Raw genomic sequence first — 19,819 nt, 5'->3', positions numbered from 1 at the left:
AGAAGTAATCACATTACTAATACAATAGTGCAGACATTGATGTAAATCATCCCTTGATATACGACTTTCCTAGTCCATCACTTTGGTGCCGTATGCCATATTCCTGCTAGAAGCTAATCTTTTAAAAATTTTCCCTGATGACCAAAACAGAAATAACAATTAACTACTAGCTAAAGCTTTATCAAAATGAGTGCTGAGTGACAATCCTGACATTAAATTTCCTGGCATTTTTCAAGTTAAACCAAGAACATAACAACTTTCAAGCTTAGCTATCTGGAGTGAATCAAATTCTTAATGCAGCAGATTCTTTGGGGGAGTGCCAGGTCTCAGTGTGACGTGTACAAATCAGCATAATCTCAGCCCACAGCACTGCCTCTTGGCACCTTATTTAAGAAAAAGGGGAAATCGGATACCTGCCTTTGGCTGTCCTGACCAACCAGAATGGCAGGACAAAAACCGAGGAGGCGTGGGGGAAGTGCCAACCCCTCCACAGACTGCTTTTGGGCTTCATTCTACTCACAGCAGCAATTTTATTCATGGCCCGCAATAGTCAACATGATGAAATCACTCACACATGGAGACATCGTGAAAATTTCTGGATGATGGCAGAAAGTGGGAAATAACTCTCTTTCATGGTCAATGAAAAGAAGGAGCATTGAGACAGATGTTCTAGGAGGAAGTAAGATAAAAAGTGATCGCTTCTTTTAGCTTTTAGGGAGTGAAGAATGGGAGACCAGAACGTTTCTAGTCTGTAAAATCTAGGAAGTCCTGCACTCTAGACACAGTACTCTATGAAGGCATGGGATTCAACATGGGAAGGTCATAAAACCCCTTTGATCCACAAAGGATTCTAAAAGAAGCATTTACTCAACACAATGGCAGAAAGGATGACCAAGACCTTCTGGCAACAGTTTTGCTCACACAACTACACTGACCTCAGCCAGTTTAGACTGAAGAAAAGATATTTAAATTGGAATAAAGCTAGACACTTCATTTTGCTCTACTAAAATCATCAACCCCTAAATATAATTAGTTCTGTTTCCTCAGTCTTCTCCTATATAGTCATCTTTCATTCTTTATTTCTGTCTTTTATTCTTTTATTAAATCAATAATGCCATGTCAATCTGTGTCCTAAAGCCACGGGATGAGGAGAAATCACTGAGTGGGGGGCCTGGTGATCCAAGTTTAGTTCTTTAACTTCTCTCTTCCCCATTCCCCTCCATTACAAGTTTCTGCTTCATCTTCCAGTGTCTCTGGTATTCATATTATTTTTGTCATTCATATTTACAATTACTGTCTTTCATACCCTTCATTCAATCTGTCAGCAAATCATATTGACTCTTCTTTAAAAACATACCTAGAATCTCACAACTTTTCACCAACTCTTCCATCATCTTAGTCTCAATCATCACCAGCTTTCACCCGGATTGCTGCACTTAGTCTAACTGGTCTCCCTGTTTCAACCACGACTTCTCATGTCCCCTTAATTCAGCAAACAATGGATCCTTTAAATGTATAAATCAGAGCATGCCACTCTTTAGCATAAAGCAATGCTGTGGCTCCTGACTTCACAGAATTAAGGCCAAGTCCCTATAACAGCCTCCAATGCCCTTTTGACCAGATCTCCTATTTTTCTCCCCCTTGCTCACTCTGCATTAGCCACCCTGGCTTCCGTGCTATTCCTTGACCGTGCTGGGCCAGCTCCCATATTAGGGCCTTTATACTGTCTGGTCCCTCTTCCTGGAACACTCTTCCCCCAGATATCTGCAGGTACAGCTAAATCCTTTACTTCCATCAAGATTTTGCTCAAATGTCACCGTGTCAATCTGGTCTACCCTGACTACCCTACTTAAATTTGCAAGTTCTTATCCATAACCCTGGTAATCCTGATCCCCATTACTCTGCTCTTCCCTTTTTTCTCCACTGTTCTTATCACATTTATCATATGATTTATTCATTATGCTTACTGTCTACTGTCTGTGTCCTTGAGAGCAGGGATCTTTGAATGTTATCAAGATTGCAGAACAGTACCTGGAATATGGCAGGCACTCACTTGGAAGGTATATGTTTAATAAATAAATGAATAATTTGTTAATTCTAGCTCTGATTAATGGAAAGACAGTTGTGCCATTAACCATTCATCATGGGGCAAGAGGGGAAGACCAAGCCTTTTTGTTTATTTGTCTGTCTTGTTTTTGTATAGGGCTAGTGAGGAGGACTGATGGGAGAAGTGGGAGTTATAAATGTGGGGGAAAAGGATACAAATTGTACTTTTAGATATGTTGAGTTTGAGTTGCTAAGATATTCCTGAGAAAATCTCTCACAGCCAAATGGAAAGGGAGAGCTAGCATTTAGAAGAAAGGCCTGGACTAGAGATGTGGAAATGCAGGACTGGAATTGGCAGTGGAGGGGTGAGAGATGAAGATAGTCATATAAGTGGATGCACTCAACCAGAGGAAAATAAAGAATAAAAGGAGAAGGTGAATAAGGTAAACACTTGAAGAAGATCTACACTGAGAGGGCCAGAGGAGGAAGAGAAGTCAGAGAGGATAGAATGTGAAAACAGTCATGGAAGATCAGTCAGCTAATGGAGTCAAAAGTAGCAGAATAGGTTAAGTGGTTTAAGGACAGAAAGAGGCCACTGGTTTTGACAATTAGGAGGTTATTTGTTGAGAGAGTGATTCCAGAGTGGTAAGGACAGAAGCCAATCTATAAAGGCTGGGAGAAAACAAGCAGTGAAAATTAGAGGCAGATAATTCTTCTGAGACATTTGGCAATGAAAAGAAGGAGCATTGAGACAGAAGTTCTAGGAGGAAGTAAGATAAAAAGTGGTTCCTTCTTTGAGCTTTTAGGGAATGAAGAATGGGAGACCAGATAGGCAATAGGTCTGTGGGGCAAAACAAAAGCAATAAATGATGGAGAGATTAAGATACAAGAGACAGTCATAACATTTTATAAAGAGAAACAGAGATGGGATGGGGAGGAAGGTGGGAGGGGGGTTCAGGATGGGGAACACATGTAAACCCATGGCTGATTCATGTCAATGTGTGGCAAAAACTACTACAATATTGTAAAGTAATTAGCCCCCAACTAAAATAAATAAATTTATTTAAAAAAAAAAGAGAAACAGAATCAAGAGATGGAAGGGTAGCTTGGGAAAGTGTGGGACAGAATGAGTAAAGATAGGGAGATAATCTCAGGAAAGTGGCTCTGAATTTTTTCAGTGAAGTAGGACACATCAGCTAAATATGAGCAGATCCTGAAATAAGTAAAAGATTGAGAACAGAATGGGTTCAAAGGACTATTGAAATAAAATCTACCTGTGGCAACAGTAGATTTTTAATCCCATGTTCTTATACCCTCTCTAATATGGATTTTCTTACTACGCTTTTAAATTGACATTTATTGAAGACCTTGCATTATTCCTTACTCTTTCTCGCTTACTTAAAAACATTTTCTGGCAGAGGTGAGTACAATTCTAGGATGAATATGATACTGCTGCTCTTCACCTGCCTCTTCTCTTAAAATGGTGGTGACCAAATGCTGTCACTATCAAGCTGCTTATTTTGAAATGTACATGTTTCATTCTAAAAAAAAACATAACGAAAGGAATTATTTTGGGTGCCGTACTCACGAAACATTGTATTTGCAGCATAACAGCATAAAATTCTGCATACTCTACATGAAGAATCCGTTTCCTATAGAACCTTAATAAAATAAAAAAGGCAAAGTTTCCTTTATCGGAGGAATAATGCTTTCCCCAGAGGAAAGACAGAGTCTGATTTCATGTGATGATACAGAAGAACACCCAAAGACAGCATATTCCAGATACTTTTTTTTTTTTATCCTTAAGAAGCACAGAAAACACAAGTCTTGTTACATTTTTGTGCTGAACACAGATTGTCTTTAAGGGTATGATTCCCTTAATCTGAAAGACCATTATGATTACATTTAAATCTGGCTCCAAACTAGCTTTTTAATTGTGAGCTCAGGTTTTGGAGTGTCATAGATCTGGTTCAAATCTTGGTTTCACCAGTTGAATTATCTTAGGCAATTTACTTCACCCATCTGGGACTTTGTATACTTAAAGAAGTGGTAATATTAATAGTACTAACCTCATACGATTGCTGTGGGGTTTAAACAAGTTGATGTTTCTAAAGTGCCTGGTAACGAGGATATACTCCATGAAGGTTTGTTTTTATTAACTACTCTTCAAATCTGACCTGAGCTATATTTTCCTATCTCCATCTCTTTTAAACATCTCTTTTCCTCTTTCTACTGGCTGAAACACCTAACCCAAATGCCATCTCCTACATGAAACCTTATAAGAAATTCCGATCTGGAAATGAAATCTTTCTCTGTGAACAAGTTTGTGTTTCAAAAGGGCTCTTAGCAATTACTGATTTCTGTCATGGGTATCTGTGAATAAGTTTCATCCTCCCTCTTTTGGTAGGCTCCCTGGGACCATAAATCACCTCTATTCATCTTTATATTCTTTAGGCCCTACCACAGTGCTCTGTACATTCGAAGTGATGAATGAAATCATCAGTAAAAAAATTCGTAAGAGTAAAAAAATGAAACCATAAAGAACATGAAGAAAATATGGGAACACTGAATTCATCTTAGAGATCAGGTATCTTAAGAAAAAGAATAATATAGTTACTTCATAAAAAATTAAACATTCATATTTCAAAAACATATCTGCATTATAAGCAGATACAAAATTAAACAAACTAGAAAAAAATCTCAGACCATATGAAACACTTTAATATTTAACAGAGAATCCCTGCACATAAATAAGACTTTTAAGTACTATAAATAATAAAAATAGTTTTTTTAAAAAGTAGACTTTTTAGAAACCACTAAATGACTAACTTAGGTTACAAAATACCATGATCTCAGTTTTCTAAAATATGAATGCAAGAGAGAATATCATAAATACAAAAGTAAAAAGACTTAATGGTTTCACATTTTGGTGTATGTCTGGGAGTGACATCATGGCAGGGTAGCATTAAAGCTCTTTATGTTTCTACCACTTTCCTAATATAACTAAAAATGAAATTTACTGCAATGGAACTTACTTTTACAGGACTGAAATCAAACCACTGATGACCTAATCACATCTGTAATGGGTTTCTTCTCCCTGGGAAGACCCTTTTGTAACACTGTATGAAAAGTATGAACTACCTATGTTGAGTGATGTCTATACTAAGTATAATTGAAAGTTAGAAACCACTATCACAGTTCCAAAGTGGATAATGGGGATGGTAAGCAAATTTAGATAAATTACCATTTTTTTCCTCCATATTTTAAAGGTCAAGAGTGGAATTTCACGTAGAGAAATTTTCCATGAAAGAGTCTTCAAGTACTCTGCTTCTGAGAGACAAGGCTACTCCCAAAGAAAGCAGAGAGAAGGATGAAGTCACTGGTAAGGGCTTTTATGCTCCACGTGCAGAAACTAGCCTATGTGAAAACTGGCAGAGAAGTCCTGTCTAACAGGAGAAATTAAAGATTTCTCAGGTTTGAACATTGCTGGTGGCATTATAAATCAGTATGTTACTTGGCAATGTATATTAAGAGCCACATAAACTTTCAAACCCTTTGGCAGAGTAATTCCACTTCTAGGAATCCACCATAAGGAACCACTACTAGTATGACTATTGGCTTCCCAGGTGGCTTAGCGGTAAGAATCTGCTTGCCAATGCAGGAGCTGCAGGAGACTCAGGTTTGTTCCCTGGGTCGGAAAGATACTCTGGAGAGGAAATGGTAACCCATTCCAGTATTTTTGCCAGGATAATCCCATGGACAGAGGAGCCTGGCGAGCTACAGTCCATGGGGTTGTACATGACTGAGCACGCACACACTAGTACTACTATTTCTAAACTACAGTCCAGTCATTAGATGGAATATTATTTAGCTTTTTAAAAAGCAATATGCAGAAACCAAAAATGTGTGCTTATATGAGAAAGGAACTTGAAGAACATATAAACCACATTCGAACTACATCATGGAAACAAACATAAATGTATATTACAAAAAGATACTGGCTTGCATACAGCAAAATACTAATTTGGAGATGGCAACTGTTGCAAGATGTCTATAAATACATGTGCATATATGCACCTTCTCAAACAAACACTAAAAATACAATTACTGTGAGACCACAATTTTTTTTAATATTAAAAAAAATGAGAACCACGTGCTAGGATTAAGAATGTGACAAGGATGCCCATTCTGACCACTCCTATTCAGTACAGTATTGAAAATCCTGGCTGTTGCAATAGGCAACAAAGAGAAAAAAAAGCATGAAGATTAAAAAAGTAAGTAGTCTATTTATTTGCTGATAATGTAATTGTTTATATAGGGAGATTGAAAGAATCTACAAACACCTACTAATAGTAAATGAACTTATCAAGGTCACAGGATACAAAATTACTATCAAAAATCAATTTTGTCTTTACATATTAGTAGAAAACAATCAGCAACAAATTTTTAAAAATTCTACTTGCAACAGTGTTGAAAAGCATGAAATATATTTAATAAAACATATGTAAGACCGCTACACTAGAAACTAAAAGCACTGTTGAGAGAAATGATAGAAGTTCTAAATAAATGGAAAGATAAAGTAAGTTCATGATCAAAAGACTCAATAAATATTATGAAGACATCAGTTGTTCCTAAATTCACCTATGGACTCAATATAAGCCCAGTCAGAATCCTACCAGGTTTTGTTTTTTTTTTAATGTAAATTGACAAGTTCATTCTACAATTTATAGGAAAATCAAATCCTCTAGAGTATTCAGAGCACTGTTGGAAAAACAAAGTTGGAGGTCTTACACTATCTGACTTCAAAATTTAGCATAAAATTATAGTAATCAAGATAGTGTGGTACAGACAAAAAGATCAATGAAACAGAAGAGAGAGCTAGAAATAGATTCACACTTACAGAGTCTTCTGATTTTCAACAAAAGCACAAAACAATGGGTAAAGAGAAGTTGTGTTTTTGTTATTGTTTTTTAAAATGGTGCTGGAATAACTAAATGTTCACAATGAAGAAAGTGAACCTTGACCCCTACTTCAAATCATACCAACTTCAGATATATCACTGAATGTAAAAGCTAAAATCATTAAGTTTTAAGAAGAAAACACTGAAGAATAGATTCATGACTTAACGTAAGCAAAAGATTCTTAGCACATACAAAGTAGTAACTTCATATGGAAGAAAAAATGATTAGACATCACCAAAATTTAAAACTTCTGCACATCAAAAGACATTAGTAAGAAAATAAAGAGGTAAGCCACAAACTAGGGCAAAATATTTGTGGAACATATATTTGACAAAGGACTGATACACAGAATATGTTTTTAAAATTCTCGTGACTCCATAATAAAAAAAGCAAACAACTCAATTAGAAAATGGCTAAATGATATGAACAGAGGGTTCAAAGAAGAAGATATACAAATGGCTAATAAGCACACGAGAAAGTGCTCAATGTCACCAGGGAAATGCAAATTAAAACCAGAAATACTACCACATACACAAATACACTAGAATGGCTAAGATTAAAAAGACTAATACCAGATGATGGCAAAGAGAACTGTGAGCATTGTTGATGGAAGTGTAAAATGGTACAATTAATTACACTGGACTACAGTCAAGAAGTTTCTAAAAAAAACTAAACATTCACCTGATTTATGACCCAGCAAATCCTCTCCTAAGTATTTTTCCAAGATAAGTGAAAACAACACACGTCAACAACAAAAATTATACAAGAATGTTCAAAGTGGCTTTACTCATAATAGCCAAAAACCTGGAAATAGGCAAGGTTCCTTCAATAAGAAGAATAAACTATGGTATAATCATACAATGGCACATTATTTAGCAATAAAAAGGAACCAGCTACTTATTCATGTTATAACATGAATTAAAAAATCTCTAAATGTTGAAAGAAGCCTTACACAAAAAAGTACAACTGTATGATGCCATTCATATGAAGTTCAAGAAGAGGCAAACTAATCTTTGGCTGAAAAATGTGAACATGTGGTCAGCTCTGAGAGGCTAGAACAGGGATTATCTGGGAAGGGGTACAAAGGAACATTTTAGGATGATGGTAACGTTTTTCATCTTGATAGAGGTTTGGGTTACCAGATGTAGGTATTTGCCAAAATTCAGCTCTTATACACCTAAAATTTAAATGTATGTGAATTTTACCTCAAAAGACAAAAAGATCAAGAACTACTGAATTCTAGTTAATGATATACATGCCAAAGTATTAGCTGAAAGTGTGCTGATATCTGCAATTTTCTTTAAAATATATATAAAAAAGAAATAGACTAATGGACAAAAAGATGGATAAGTGAAAAAATAGACATAGCAAAATATTAATGATAAAATCTAGGTGAGGGTATATTGGGATTCATTGTAGAATTTTTTTTCAACATTTCTCTCTGTTTAAATTTTTTTATAATAAAATATTGGGAGAAAAAAGGATACCACTGCTGATGTTGATAGAATATTCTTTATTTTCTTTCTATTTTCTAAGTTTTCTATAATGTTTATAGAAATTTCTAAAATGTTTACAATCTTAAACATTTTAAAAGAAATTAAATTACATTTCTTAAAATAATCAAATATAAATTATTTTAAAACAAGTTAAAAATCTTAGATTCAGTGAAAATTAAAATGTCCACTATTTTTAAACACACTGTCATTTAATTCACTAGAAACCTTAAGTATGTAGTTATGTAGCAAGCCACTATTTTTGAACTAATTAAAAATCGTGAACTAATCAAATGTGGTATTAAAGTTTTTTCTTTTAGTGTCTAATTTTAAACTTTCCCTCGTACTCAAACCTTTCCCTGTGTTAATTAATTCTCATTAAAAGTACATCATTTCTTAGACTCTATAATAACTAAGCAGGGCAGTATTTCTTATGAAATCTGAGAGCTGGCTGTTTACTAAAGGCCTTTATCTTTAGATAAGCACAAGCTTTAAGCCAGGTGCTAGTCATTTGTGTCTTGTTAATTTCCAAAACAAACAGAGGAGAGTGCCATGCAATTTCCATTACACACACTTCACCATTAGGACCAGGGTTTATTAGCTTGACACTGCTCCAGGAATAATGGTTTCATTCCTCACTGAAATAAAATAATGTGCCACACAACTCAGCAATGCGGAACTTCTGAAAAATGTTGTCATGTTAAACATGGTCATATTTTTAAAGTCTCCATTATGCCATAACAAAGGCCATTTGCTGTGGCGAACTCACTGTGAGCCCAGGGAATTCTCACAGGGGCCCCAGACTTACCTCATCGCTATGTCATACGATTCCGGGTGAATACAAGTTTGGTCCAAAGGATTTGGCTTTAGTACAACATTCACTGCAGTCTTGCTCCTTTTCTTGCCTTGCTTCTCATTTGTGACCTCAACACCTGCTGAAGCTGTTACAGCAACTCCCTGAGTTTCGCCTGCAGATTCAGTTTGCTGACTACTGTAACCATTCAAAACAGAAAACAACAAAATTCTGTAAAGCAATTATCTTTTAATTAAAAAATAAAATAATACTATCTTTCTGTCATAAAAAAATAAACAGTATGGGGGGATGTGGGACGGTTAGAGGGTGGGCAGAGGGTTAGAGCCTTTTATTAAAATGAACTTATTTCTCTGCCAAACAAATATACACAAACAGCCACCAGATTTTGACCATGCACTTCACAGAAATTACCACTTATTTGTTTAAACCTATTAATAGGGCTTTCTGTTACTTAAAGCCCCAAACATTCTTAATTGATTCTGCCTGTGTAATTAGCATTCTAGGAGAGAACAAGAGAAAAACAGAGGAAAATAAATTAAATGAGGAGGAAAGGAGAAGGAAAAGGTGATTTCTCAGAGCTGGAAAAAAAAAACCACAAGCTCCCCAAAGGAATCTACTGAGTATAAAACAGAACGAATGGGGAAAGAATGACTAGAAAAAGACTCATATTTGACTTATGACAGGGAAACTTAAGAATTTTAAAAATTAAGAGATAAAAATAAAACATTACCTTGAAAGGAATTAGAATCAAACTGGCATCAGTTTTCTCACTGACAAACACAGATGCCAGAACACAGTGGAACAATATTTTAAAAGTCTGAGCCAAAATGATTTTGAATCTAGAATTATATACCTACATCTAAGGTAAGGAGCAGCAGCTGTGCTTTGCTGGAGCAGCCGTTAAGAGATACCCCACATCCAAGGTAAGAAAAAACCAAGTAGGACGGTAGGCACTGAGAGAGGGCATCAGAGGGCAGACAGACTGAAACCACAATCACAGACAACTAGCCAATCTGATCACACAGACCACAGCCTTGTTTAACTCAATGAAACTAAGCCATACCGTGTGGGGCCACACAAGATGAATGGGTCATGGTGGAAAGGTCTGACAGAATGTGGTCCACTGGAGAAGGGCATGGCAAACCACTTCAGTATTCTTGCCTTGAGAACCCCATGAACAGTGTGAAAAGGCAAAAAGATAGGACACTGAAAGATGAACTCCCCAGGTCGGTAGGTACCCAGTATGCTACTGGAGATCAGTGGAGAAATAACTACACAAAGAAGAAAGGGATGGACACAAAACAAAAACAACACCCAGTTGTGGATGTGACTGGTGATAGAAGCAAGGTTCAATGCTGTAAAGAGCAATATTGCATAGGAACCTGGAATGTTAGGTCCATGAATCAAGGCAAACTGGAAGTGGTCAAACAGGAGATGACAAGAATGAACATCAACATTCTAGGAATCAGCGAACTAAAATGGACTGGAATGGGTGAATTTAACTCAGATGACCATTATATCTACTATTGTGGGCAGGAATCCCTTAGAAGAAATGGAGTAGCCATCATAGTCAACAAAACTGTTCGAAATGTAGTACTTGGATGCAATCTCAAAAATGACAGAATGATCTCTGTTCGTTTCCAAGGCAAACTATTCAATATCACGGTAATCCAAGTCTATGCCCCGACCAGTAACGCTGAAGAAGGTGAGGTTGAACGGTTCAATGAAGACCTATAAGACGGTCTAGAACTAACAGCCAAAAAAGATGTTCTTTTCATTATAGGGGACTGGAATGCAAAAGTAGGAAGTCAAGAAACACCTGGAGTAACTAGCAAATTTGGCCTTGGAGTACAGAATGAAGCAGAGCAAAGGTTAATAGAGTTCTGCCAAGAGAACCCACTGGTCATAGCAAACACCCTCTTCCAACAGCATAAGAGAAGACTCTACACATGAACATCACCAGATGGTCAGCACCATAATCATTGATTATATTCTTTGCAGCCAAAGACGGAGAAGCTCTATACAGTCAGCAAAAACAAGACTGGGGACTGACTGTGGCTCAGATCATAAACTCCTTATTGTCAAATTCAGACTTAAAGAAAGTAGGGAAAACCACTAGCCCATTCAGGTATGACCTAAATCAAATCTCTTACAATTATATAGTGGAAGTGAGAAACAGATTTAAGGGACTAGATCTGATAGACAGAGTGCCTGATGAACTATGGATGGAGGTTCATGACACTGTACAGGAGACAGGGATCAAGACCATCCCCATGGAAAAGAAATGCAAAAAAACAAAATGGCTGTCTGAGAAGGCCTTACAAATAGCTGTGAAAAGAAGAGAAGCGAAAAGCAAAAGAGAAAAGGAAAGATATTCCCATCCAAATGCAGAGTTCCAAAGAATAGCAAGGAGAGATAAGAAAGCCTTCCTCAGCGATCAGTGCAAACAAATAGAGGAAAACAACAGAATGGGAAAGACTAGAGATCGCGTCAAGAAAATTAAAGATACCAAGGGAACATTTCATGCAAAGATGGGCTCGATAAAGGACAGAAATGGTATGGACCTAACAGAAGCAGAAGATATTAAGAAGAGGTGGCAAGAATACACAGAAGAACTGTACAAAAAAGATCTTCACGACCCAGATAATCACAATGGTGTGATCACTCACCTAGAGCCAGACATCCTGGAATATGAAGTCAAGTGGGCCTTAGAAAGCATCACTACAAACAAAGCTAGTGGAGGAGATGGAATTCCAGTTGAGCTATTTCAAATCCTAAAAGATGATGCTGTGAAAGTGCTGCACTCAATATACCAGCAAATCTGGAAAACTCAGCAGTGGCCACAGGACTGGAAAAGGTCAGTTTTCACTCCAATCCCAAAGAAAGGCAATACCAAAGAATGCTCAAACTACTGCACAATTGTACTCATCTCACACGCTAGTAAAATAATGCTCAAAATTCTCCAAGCCAGGCTTCAACAGTACATGAACTGTGAACTTCCAAATGTTCAAGCCGGTTTTAGAAAAGGCAGAGGAACCAGAGATCAAATTGCCAACATCCATTGGATCATCGAAAACGCAAGAGAGGTCCAGAAAAACATCTATTTCTGCTTTATTGACTATGCCAAAGCCTTTGACTGTGTGGATCACAATAAACTGTGGAAAATTCTGAAAGAGATGGGCATACCAGACCACCTGACCTGCCTCTTGAGAAATCTGCATGCAGGTCAGGAAGCAACAGTTAGAACTGGACATGGAACAACAGACTGGTTCCAAATAGGAAAGGAGTACGTCAAGGCTGTATATTGTCACCCTACTTATTTAACTTATATGCAGAGTACATCATGAGAAACGCTGGGCTGGAGGAAGCACAAGCTGGAATCAAGATTGCCGGGAGAAATACAAAAACCTCAGATATGCAGATGACATCACCCCTATGGCAGAAAGTGAAGAAGACCGAAAGAGCCTCTTGATAAAACTGAAAGAGGACTGAGTGAAAAAGTTGGCTTAAAGCTCAACATTCAGAAAACTAAGATCATGGCATCTGGTCCCATCACTTCATGGCAAATAGGTGGGGAAACAGTGGAAAGTGTCAAACTTTATTTTTTTGGGCTCCAAAATCACTGCAGATGGTGATTGCAGCCATGAAATTAAAAGACGCTTACTCCTTGGAAGGGAAGTTATGACCAACCTAGATAGCATATTAAAAAGCAGAGACATTACTTTACCAACAAAGGTCCATCTAGTCAACGCTATGGTTTTTCCATTAGTCATGTACGGATGTGAGAGTTGGACTATAAAGAAATCTGAGCACTGAAGAATTGATGCTTTTGAACTGTGGTGTTGGAGAACTCTTGAGAGTCCCTTGGACTGCAAGGAGATCCAACCAGTCCATCCTAAAGGAGATCAGTCCCGGGTGTTCATTGGAAGGACTGATGTTGAAGCTGAAACTCCAATAGTTTGGCCACCTGATGCGAAGAAAAGACCCTGATGCTGGGAAAAATTGAGGGCAAGAGAAGTAGGGGGCGACAGAGGATGAGACAGTTGGATGGCACCACCAACTCGATGGACATGAGTCTGGGTAAACTCCAGGACATGGTGATGGACAGGGAGGCCTCGCATGCTGCAGTCCATGGGATCGCAAAGAGTCGGACGCGACTGAGCAATTGAACTGAACTGAACTGAAGGAAGACAAGGAGAGAAACAGGGAGGAGCCTTGTTAATTGATAAATGTTAACAAACTGTACGAAAAAAATCAGGAGGCATGAAGAGAAAATGTATAAGATGGAAGTTCAAACATATCAATAAGCATAATAACTGTGAATGAATTAAGACTAAGCAAAACCAGAAAATCTATGAGTCATATAAAAAACTGAATGTCACAGAAAGTTTGAAAATAAAAAATCAATATGTAATATGTGGAAAGAGATCCAAGATATATTACTGAAACAAAACAAGTTTCAACTAGCTCTATACCATAAGATGTTCTGTATGCATTTAAAAATAATAAACAGATATATATAAGCTTATGTAAGTATAAATTTATTTTTGGAAACAATATGTAAGAAACTATTTTGAAGGGACAAGTTGGGGTACACTTTTCACTTTATTCTTTTTTATACTATTTGAATTTACTAACCAAGTGTTTTACTGGGTAATTAATCGATTTTCCCCACTATATGAAATGTCACCTTTATCACAAACTAAATTCCCTCTGTGTTTTGGTTTATTTCAGACTCTATTCTGTTCTACCTATTTCTACATCAAAACCAAACTGTTTTAATTACTATGGCTTTACAGTATATTCTGCTTTTCAGAGGGGCTGGTTTTCTCTCAGTCTTTTCCAGAAAAAAAATAAATGATTATAACTTTTGTGTCAGAAGAAAATACACAATGAATGAATCAAGCAGTTCCAAAGCAGCAAATGCATAAAAGCTAGTCTTTTATGATTATAAAATGCTAAGGATTTTACCCAATTTCTTTGCTTTTTGTGCTACCAGGATTAAAAAGCAAGAATTTAGCTCTTAATTTACACATCTGATAATTAACGTGTTGGCCAGTTTTCTTTGAGGAAGAAGCAGGGAAACTCAATTATGCTGCCTTTTTTTTTTTGGCCACACCCCCATGGCATGTGGAACTTCACTGACCAGGAATTGAACTTGTGGCCCTTGTAGTAGAAGCACATTGTCTTAACCACTGGACCACCAGGGAAGTCTCTCAACTATGCTTAGGGGAACAGCTGTCAATATGAAGTGGTCATTGCAAAGTCTTCTTTGTAGCCTCATCTTGTACAAGTCCTTCCACTTGTGCTGCTCCAATCACATTGGCCTTAGCTTCTTTTCCTAAATACATCAAAGTTGGTCCTGCCTTAGGCTGCTGCACAGCCTATTGTTTGCTCTGCTGGAATGCCTTCCTTCTGATCCTTATGTGACTGGCTCCTTCATTTCATTCTAAACTTGGCTCAAATAACTTTTCAGTTGAGTAACTCATATAAAGCAGTTTATTGCTCCCCAAGATAGTGTCATATTGCTTTGTTTTAATTTTTATAACACTTATCTGAAACTGTTTTACTAGTTTATTTATTGTCTGTCTCATTTGTTAAAACTTTACTCCATGAGGCCAGGGAATTTGTTCATTTGTTCACTGCTGTATTCCCAGTGCCTAGTAAAGATTAAGATAGTCTACACATATTGAATGAAGGAATGAAGAAATGAACAGCTAGGATTTATGCCAGTGAGAAGGATGGGTAACAGTACAAGAGGAAGTTTATATTAGAAATGACAGTGTACACTTTAATAATGACCTGCAAAATGTTCGAATATAATCCTGGTTGACTCTGATGAAACCAGCACATTGTTGGAAAGATTTTGGACCCAGCCCTTTCACTTTCTTCAGCTGTTCTCGGTTGATGAATGGCCCATTTTTCTCACGCCATTCAATAATATTTTTGGCTCGGTTGGCATTGAGTCCAGCGATATGCCTAAAAAAATAAACAAAATGAGTAATGTGGCCAATGTAATTGTTCTAAGAGAACTGAAAGAAAAGATGGCATGTAAAGAAACATAAAAGCAGTTGCAATTATATCTTGTCATATGTCTCTAAGTTAAGTTAATCAAAGGTGGGTTATGTAAAAAAGATAAAGGGGAAGCAGTTCTCCAAGAGGTGAGAAGGACAGCAGAAAGCAAAATAGTGACAAAACCAGTGGCTATCAAAAAGACACTGGTAAACTGGTTAACAGAGGTATAAGAGAACTACTTTTCCTACAGTATTTCTACACTAGTTACATTATTTGTATTTCTAAATCAAGTAATAATTCTGTCTATTCCCAGTTAGCTTACAAAGTGAGTCAGGAGCAGAAGTTACCATAGCTACAGCTGCACTGTACTATCTTATTTTTTTGATCAGCCTGTTCTCATCAGTGAAGACTTAAACGATGGAAAGGTACTTATCCATGATAAAAAAAACTCTGTCATTAGGTGGTTGACTTGATGTTAATCAGAGAATCTGAATTATATTATAGAATTCCATATATGGAATTATGGAATGTTTATTACTATGGTAGAAAGTTGCTGTTGTGTAGTTGCTAAGTTGTGTCTGACTTTTTGCGACCTCATGGACTGTAGCATGCCAGGCTCCTCTGTCCATGAGATTTTTCAGGCAAGAATTCTAGAGTAGGTTGCTATTTCCTTCTCCAGGGGATCTTCCTGATATAGGTGAACTTGCCTCTCCTGCTAGGCAGGTGTATTCTTTACCATTGAGCCACCAGGGAGGCAACACCTTAAAATGCAAGGGATTATTTTCGGCTATTCCAATTTCAAAGCAGAAGGATCTAGATTTTTTTCCAGAGGTCCAGAATTTCCAGACCTGTATAATAAATGCAAGACTAGCAACAAAAGAACAGCTCTTCTGTAACCCCAGGGGGAAAAAAGAGCATATAAGCCATGATAATAGTATTAATATGATGAAGATTTTGATATGTAACTTGAGGAATCAAGGTAAAAATATGGTAACCATATATCTTGATCCCTCAGAATTTATCTTCTGGTGACGGCCAGCTTTGACAGATGTAAGAAAGAGGCTGAACTAGCAAAAAATATCTACCTATTATGTGATGGGAAATGGCTCTTTTCCATGTTAACCTTATTTAAACTCTATTAGTGACTCAATGGAGAAGGCAATGGCACCCCATTCCAGTACTCTTGCGTGGAAAATCCCATGGATAGAGAGGCCTGGTAGGCTGCAGTCCATACACGACTCAGCGACTTCATTTTCACCTTTCACTTTCATGCACTGGAGAAGGAAATGGCAACCCACTCCAGTGTTCTTGCCTGGAGAATCCCATGGGGGAGCCTGGTGGGCTGCCGTCTATGGGGTCGCACAGAGTCGGACACAACTGAAGCAACTTAGCAGCAGCAGCAGCACTAGCAGTGACTCAATAGTTACCATATGCTCTTCACTTTAGATTTTCAGTATTAAAATGATAATGTATATGAATTGTTATGATTATTTTCTTAAATGATGTCTTCCTCCACGACTGATTACTTAAAGCAATACATGAACTGATCGATTTTCTATACTTGGCAACTTCACACACGTGTCCCCTTGTTCTGAGTTTGGACAGTCAGCAAAGAAACTCAAGATTTTGTAATCTTCAGCCACAGACTTCCTGTCTCACCTTAACAAAACTTCTGAACAGATGTTAACATCCACTCCCACAAAACTGACACATTCTTCTACAACACTGTCCAGTGTTGCCTTGAGTAGAGTCTGAGATACATCGTGCTGAAAAGACAAAGATCAAACATCAATCAAAAGTAAAGAATGTGGAATTTTTGGACTACTCCATTATTTTGCCTGTATTACAGGTAGCAGGCTAAGACACAGCAAAGTCAATTTGTTCATTTCTCTTAAACACTGTTTGCTGATATAATTGATCTAAACTTCAGGAATCTGTGTTTCATTTCATACTCTCTACTTATGCACTTGACTTGAGTACAACAGCACCAGTATTTTTCCCTTAGCTTGTCATAAAAATTACCTCTTGAGTTTGTTAAAACACAGGTTGCTGGGCCCCACACCAAGAGTCTCTGACTCAGTAGGCCTGGGGTGGGGCCTGAGAATTTACATTCCGACAAGCTCCGCAGTAAGGCTGCTGCTGGTTCTGGGAGCACGCTGAGCCATGCTGGTTACTATCATTTGCACATGGCCTTGAAGACTTACCTTCACTTGCTATTCACTTGCTATGTGTTATGACCCTTTGTTCTTAAGAGAGGAGTGAACAGGAAGGACAACATGAATGTTCAGGAAGTTTGTCAGTGAACCGAACTCTCATATTTCATGAAATTGAAGAGACTATTGCTAGTCTTTTTTTCAAAAAAAAAAAAAAAAAAAAAAAGATGTCCTTTTCATCATAGGGGACTGGAACGCAAAAGGAGGAAGTCAAGAGATACCTAGAGTAATAGACAAGTTTGGCCTTGGAGTACAAAATGAAGCAGGGCAAAGGCTAACAGAGTTTTGCCAAAAGAAAGCACTGGTCACAGCAAACACCCTCTTCCAACAAGATAAGAGAAGACTCTACACATGGACATCACTGGATGGTCAATCCTGAAATGAGATTGATTATATTCTTTGCAGCTGAAGATGGAGAAGCTTTATACAGTCAGCAAAAACAAGATCAGGAGCTGACTGTGGCTCAGATCATGAACTCCTTATTGTAAAATTCAGACTTAAATTGAAGAAAGTAGGGAAAACCACTAGACCATTCAGGTATGACCTATATCAAATCCCTTATGATTATACAGTGGAAGTGACAAATAGATTCAAGGGATTAGACCTGATAGACAGAGTGCCCGAAGAACTGTGGACAGAGGTTTGTAGCATTATACAGGAGGCGGTGATCAAGACCATCCCCAAGAAAAAGAAATGCAAAAAGGCAAAATGGTTGTCTGACCAGGCCTTACAAATAGCTGAAAAAGAGAAGTGAAAAGCAAAGGAGAAAAGGAAAGATAAACCCATCTGAATGTAGAGTTGCAAAGAATAGCAAGAAGAGATAAGAAAGCCTTCCTCAGTGATCAATGCAAAGAAATAGAGGAAAACAACAGAATGGGAAAGACTAGAGATCTCTTCAAGAAAATTAGCGATACCAAGGGAACATTTCATGCGAAGATAGGTAAAATAAAGGACAGAAATTGTATGGACCTAACAGAAGCAGAAAATATTAAGAAGAGGTGGCAACAATACATAGAAAAACTATATAAAAAAGATCTTTATGACCCAGATAACCACAATAGTATGATCACTCCCCCAGAGCCAGACGTCCTGGAGTGTAAAGTCAAGTGGGCCTTAGGAAGCATCACTACGAACAAAGCTAGTGGAAGTGATGGAATTCCAGTTGAGCTATTTCAAATCTTCAAAGATGATGCTGTGAAAGTGCTGCACTCAATATGCCAGCAAATTTGGAAAACTCAGCAGTGGCCACAGGACTGGAAAAGGTCAGTTTTCATTCCAATCCCAAAGAAAGGCAATACCAAAAAATGTTCAAACTACTGCACAACAGCATTCATCTCACATGTTAGCAAAGTGATGCTCAAAATTCTCTAAGCCAGGCTTCAACAGTACGTGAACCGTGAACTTCCAGATGTTCAAGCTGGATTTAGAAAACGCAGAGGAACCAGAGATCAAATTTCCAACATCTGTTGGATCAACGAAAAAGCAAGAGAGGTCCAGAAAAACATCTACTTCTGCTTTATTGACTATGCCAAAGCCTTTGACTGTGTGGATCACAACAAACTGTGGAAAATTCTTAACGAGATGGGAATACCAGACCATGTTACCTGCCTCCTGAGAAATCTAGATACTCAAACTGAGTTAGTACAAGTTATTTTTAAACTGAAAATTTTAACCTTTGAAGAAAAAAAAAAAGACAATGAAGCAAGCCCAACCACCAGATTTGGTAGTGGTAATAGCAACAAAATTGAGAGAAAATGTTGACTCCAATCAGCAATGTTTGACTTTATTTGAACCACATTTTATATATGAAAAAAAAAACTTAATTTTTAAAATGATTTTACAAATATGGAAAACAATAAAAACGACAGACCTATTGTGGTAATAGTGTTCTTAAACATCTTCAAAATTAAAAGCCAAATAAAAGCATCCTTGTCAGAACAGCTAAAATGAAAAAGATGAAAAATACCAAGCATTGATAGGATGTGAAGCAACCAGAATGCTGAAAATATCATCATGATAAATGCATGTTAGGTCAGATATGGAAGCAAGGCAGTTATATGGGGGATTTATTTTGTATCATTTAAATACAATTTCTCACATAAAGCTGAAATCAGATATCTGCATACAATGTAAAAATGTATTATTGTTCAAAATAAAATTAAACTAGATAAACTGGAAGGAATAAAAAACAAAAATTCTTAGAAACAAAAAAATTGCCAAAACTGACTGAAGAAGAAATAAGAAAAATGAACAGATCTATCAGAAATCTCCCCAAAA

The 19,819-nt window shown here is 37.2% G+C and overlaps 1 protein-coding gene across 10 annotated transcripts in view; it reads right to left on the bottom strand.

Annotated features, from left to right (window-relative positions):
* SRBD1 (S1 RNA binding domain 1) overlaps positions 1-19,819 on the bottom strand; it is a 242,199-nt gene that overhangs the window by 13,557 nt on the left and 208,823 nt on the right. For 5 of the 10 annotated variants that reach the window (XM_081592045.1, XM_081592042.1, XM_081592044.1 and 2 more), the window contains 3 exons: positions 16,989-17,095; positions 15,117-15,293; positions 9,309-9,491 (listed from right to left, as the gene is read on the bottom strand). In XM_081592045.1, coding sequence (XP_081448171.1) covers positions 9,309-9,491; positions 15,117-15,293; positions 16,989-17,095 — 467 coding nt within the window. Of the gene's footprint in view, positions 1-572; positions 670-3,383; positions 3,588-9,308; positions 9,492-15,116; positions 15,294-16,988; positions 17,096-19,819 lie in introns of those variants that run through there. The other 5 variants (XM_081592047.1, XM_081592046.1, XM_081592043.1 and 2 more) reach the window with 3 other exon arrangements.

This window comes from Giraffa tippelskirchi, chromosome 4 (assembly GCF_054371585.1).
Source record: "Giraffa tippelskirchi isolate mGirTip1 chromosome 4, T2T-mGirTip1v1.2.pri, whole genome shotgun sequence".
NCBI lineage: Eukaryota > Metazoa > Chordata > Mammalia > Artiodactyla > Giraffidae > Giraffa > Giraffa tippelskirchi.
Note: the sequence above shows the minus strand (reverse complement) of the source record. Positions and strands in the feature narration are given on the sequence as shown.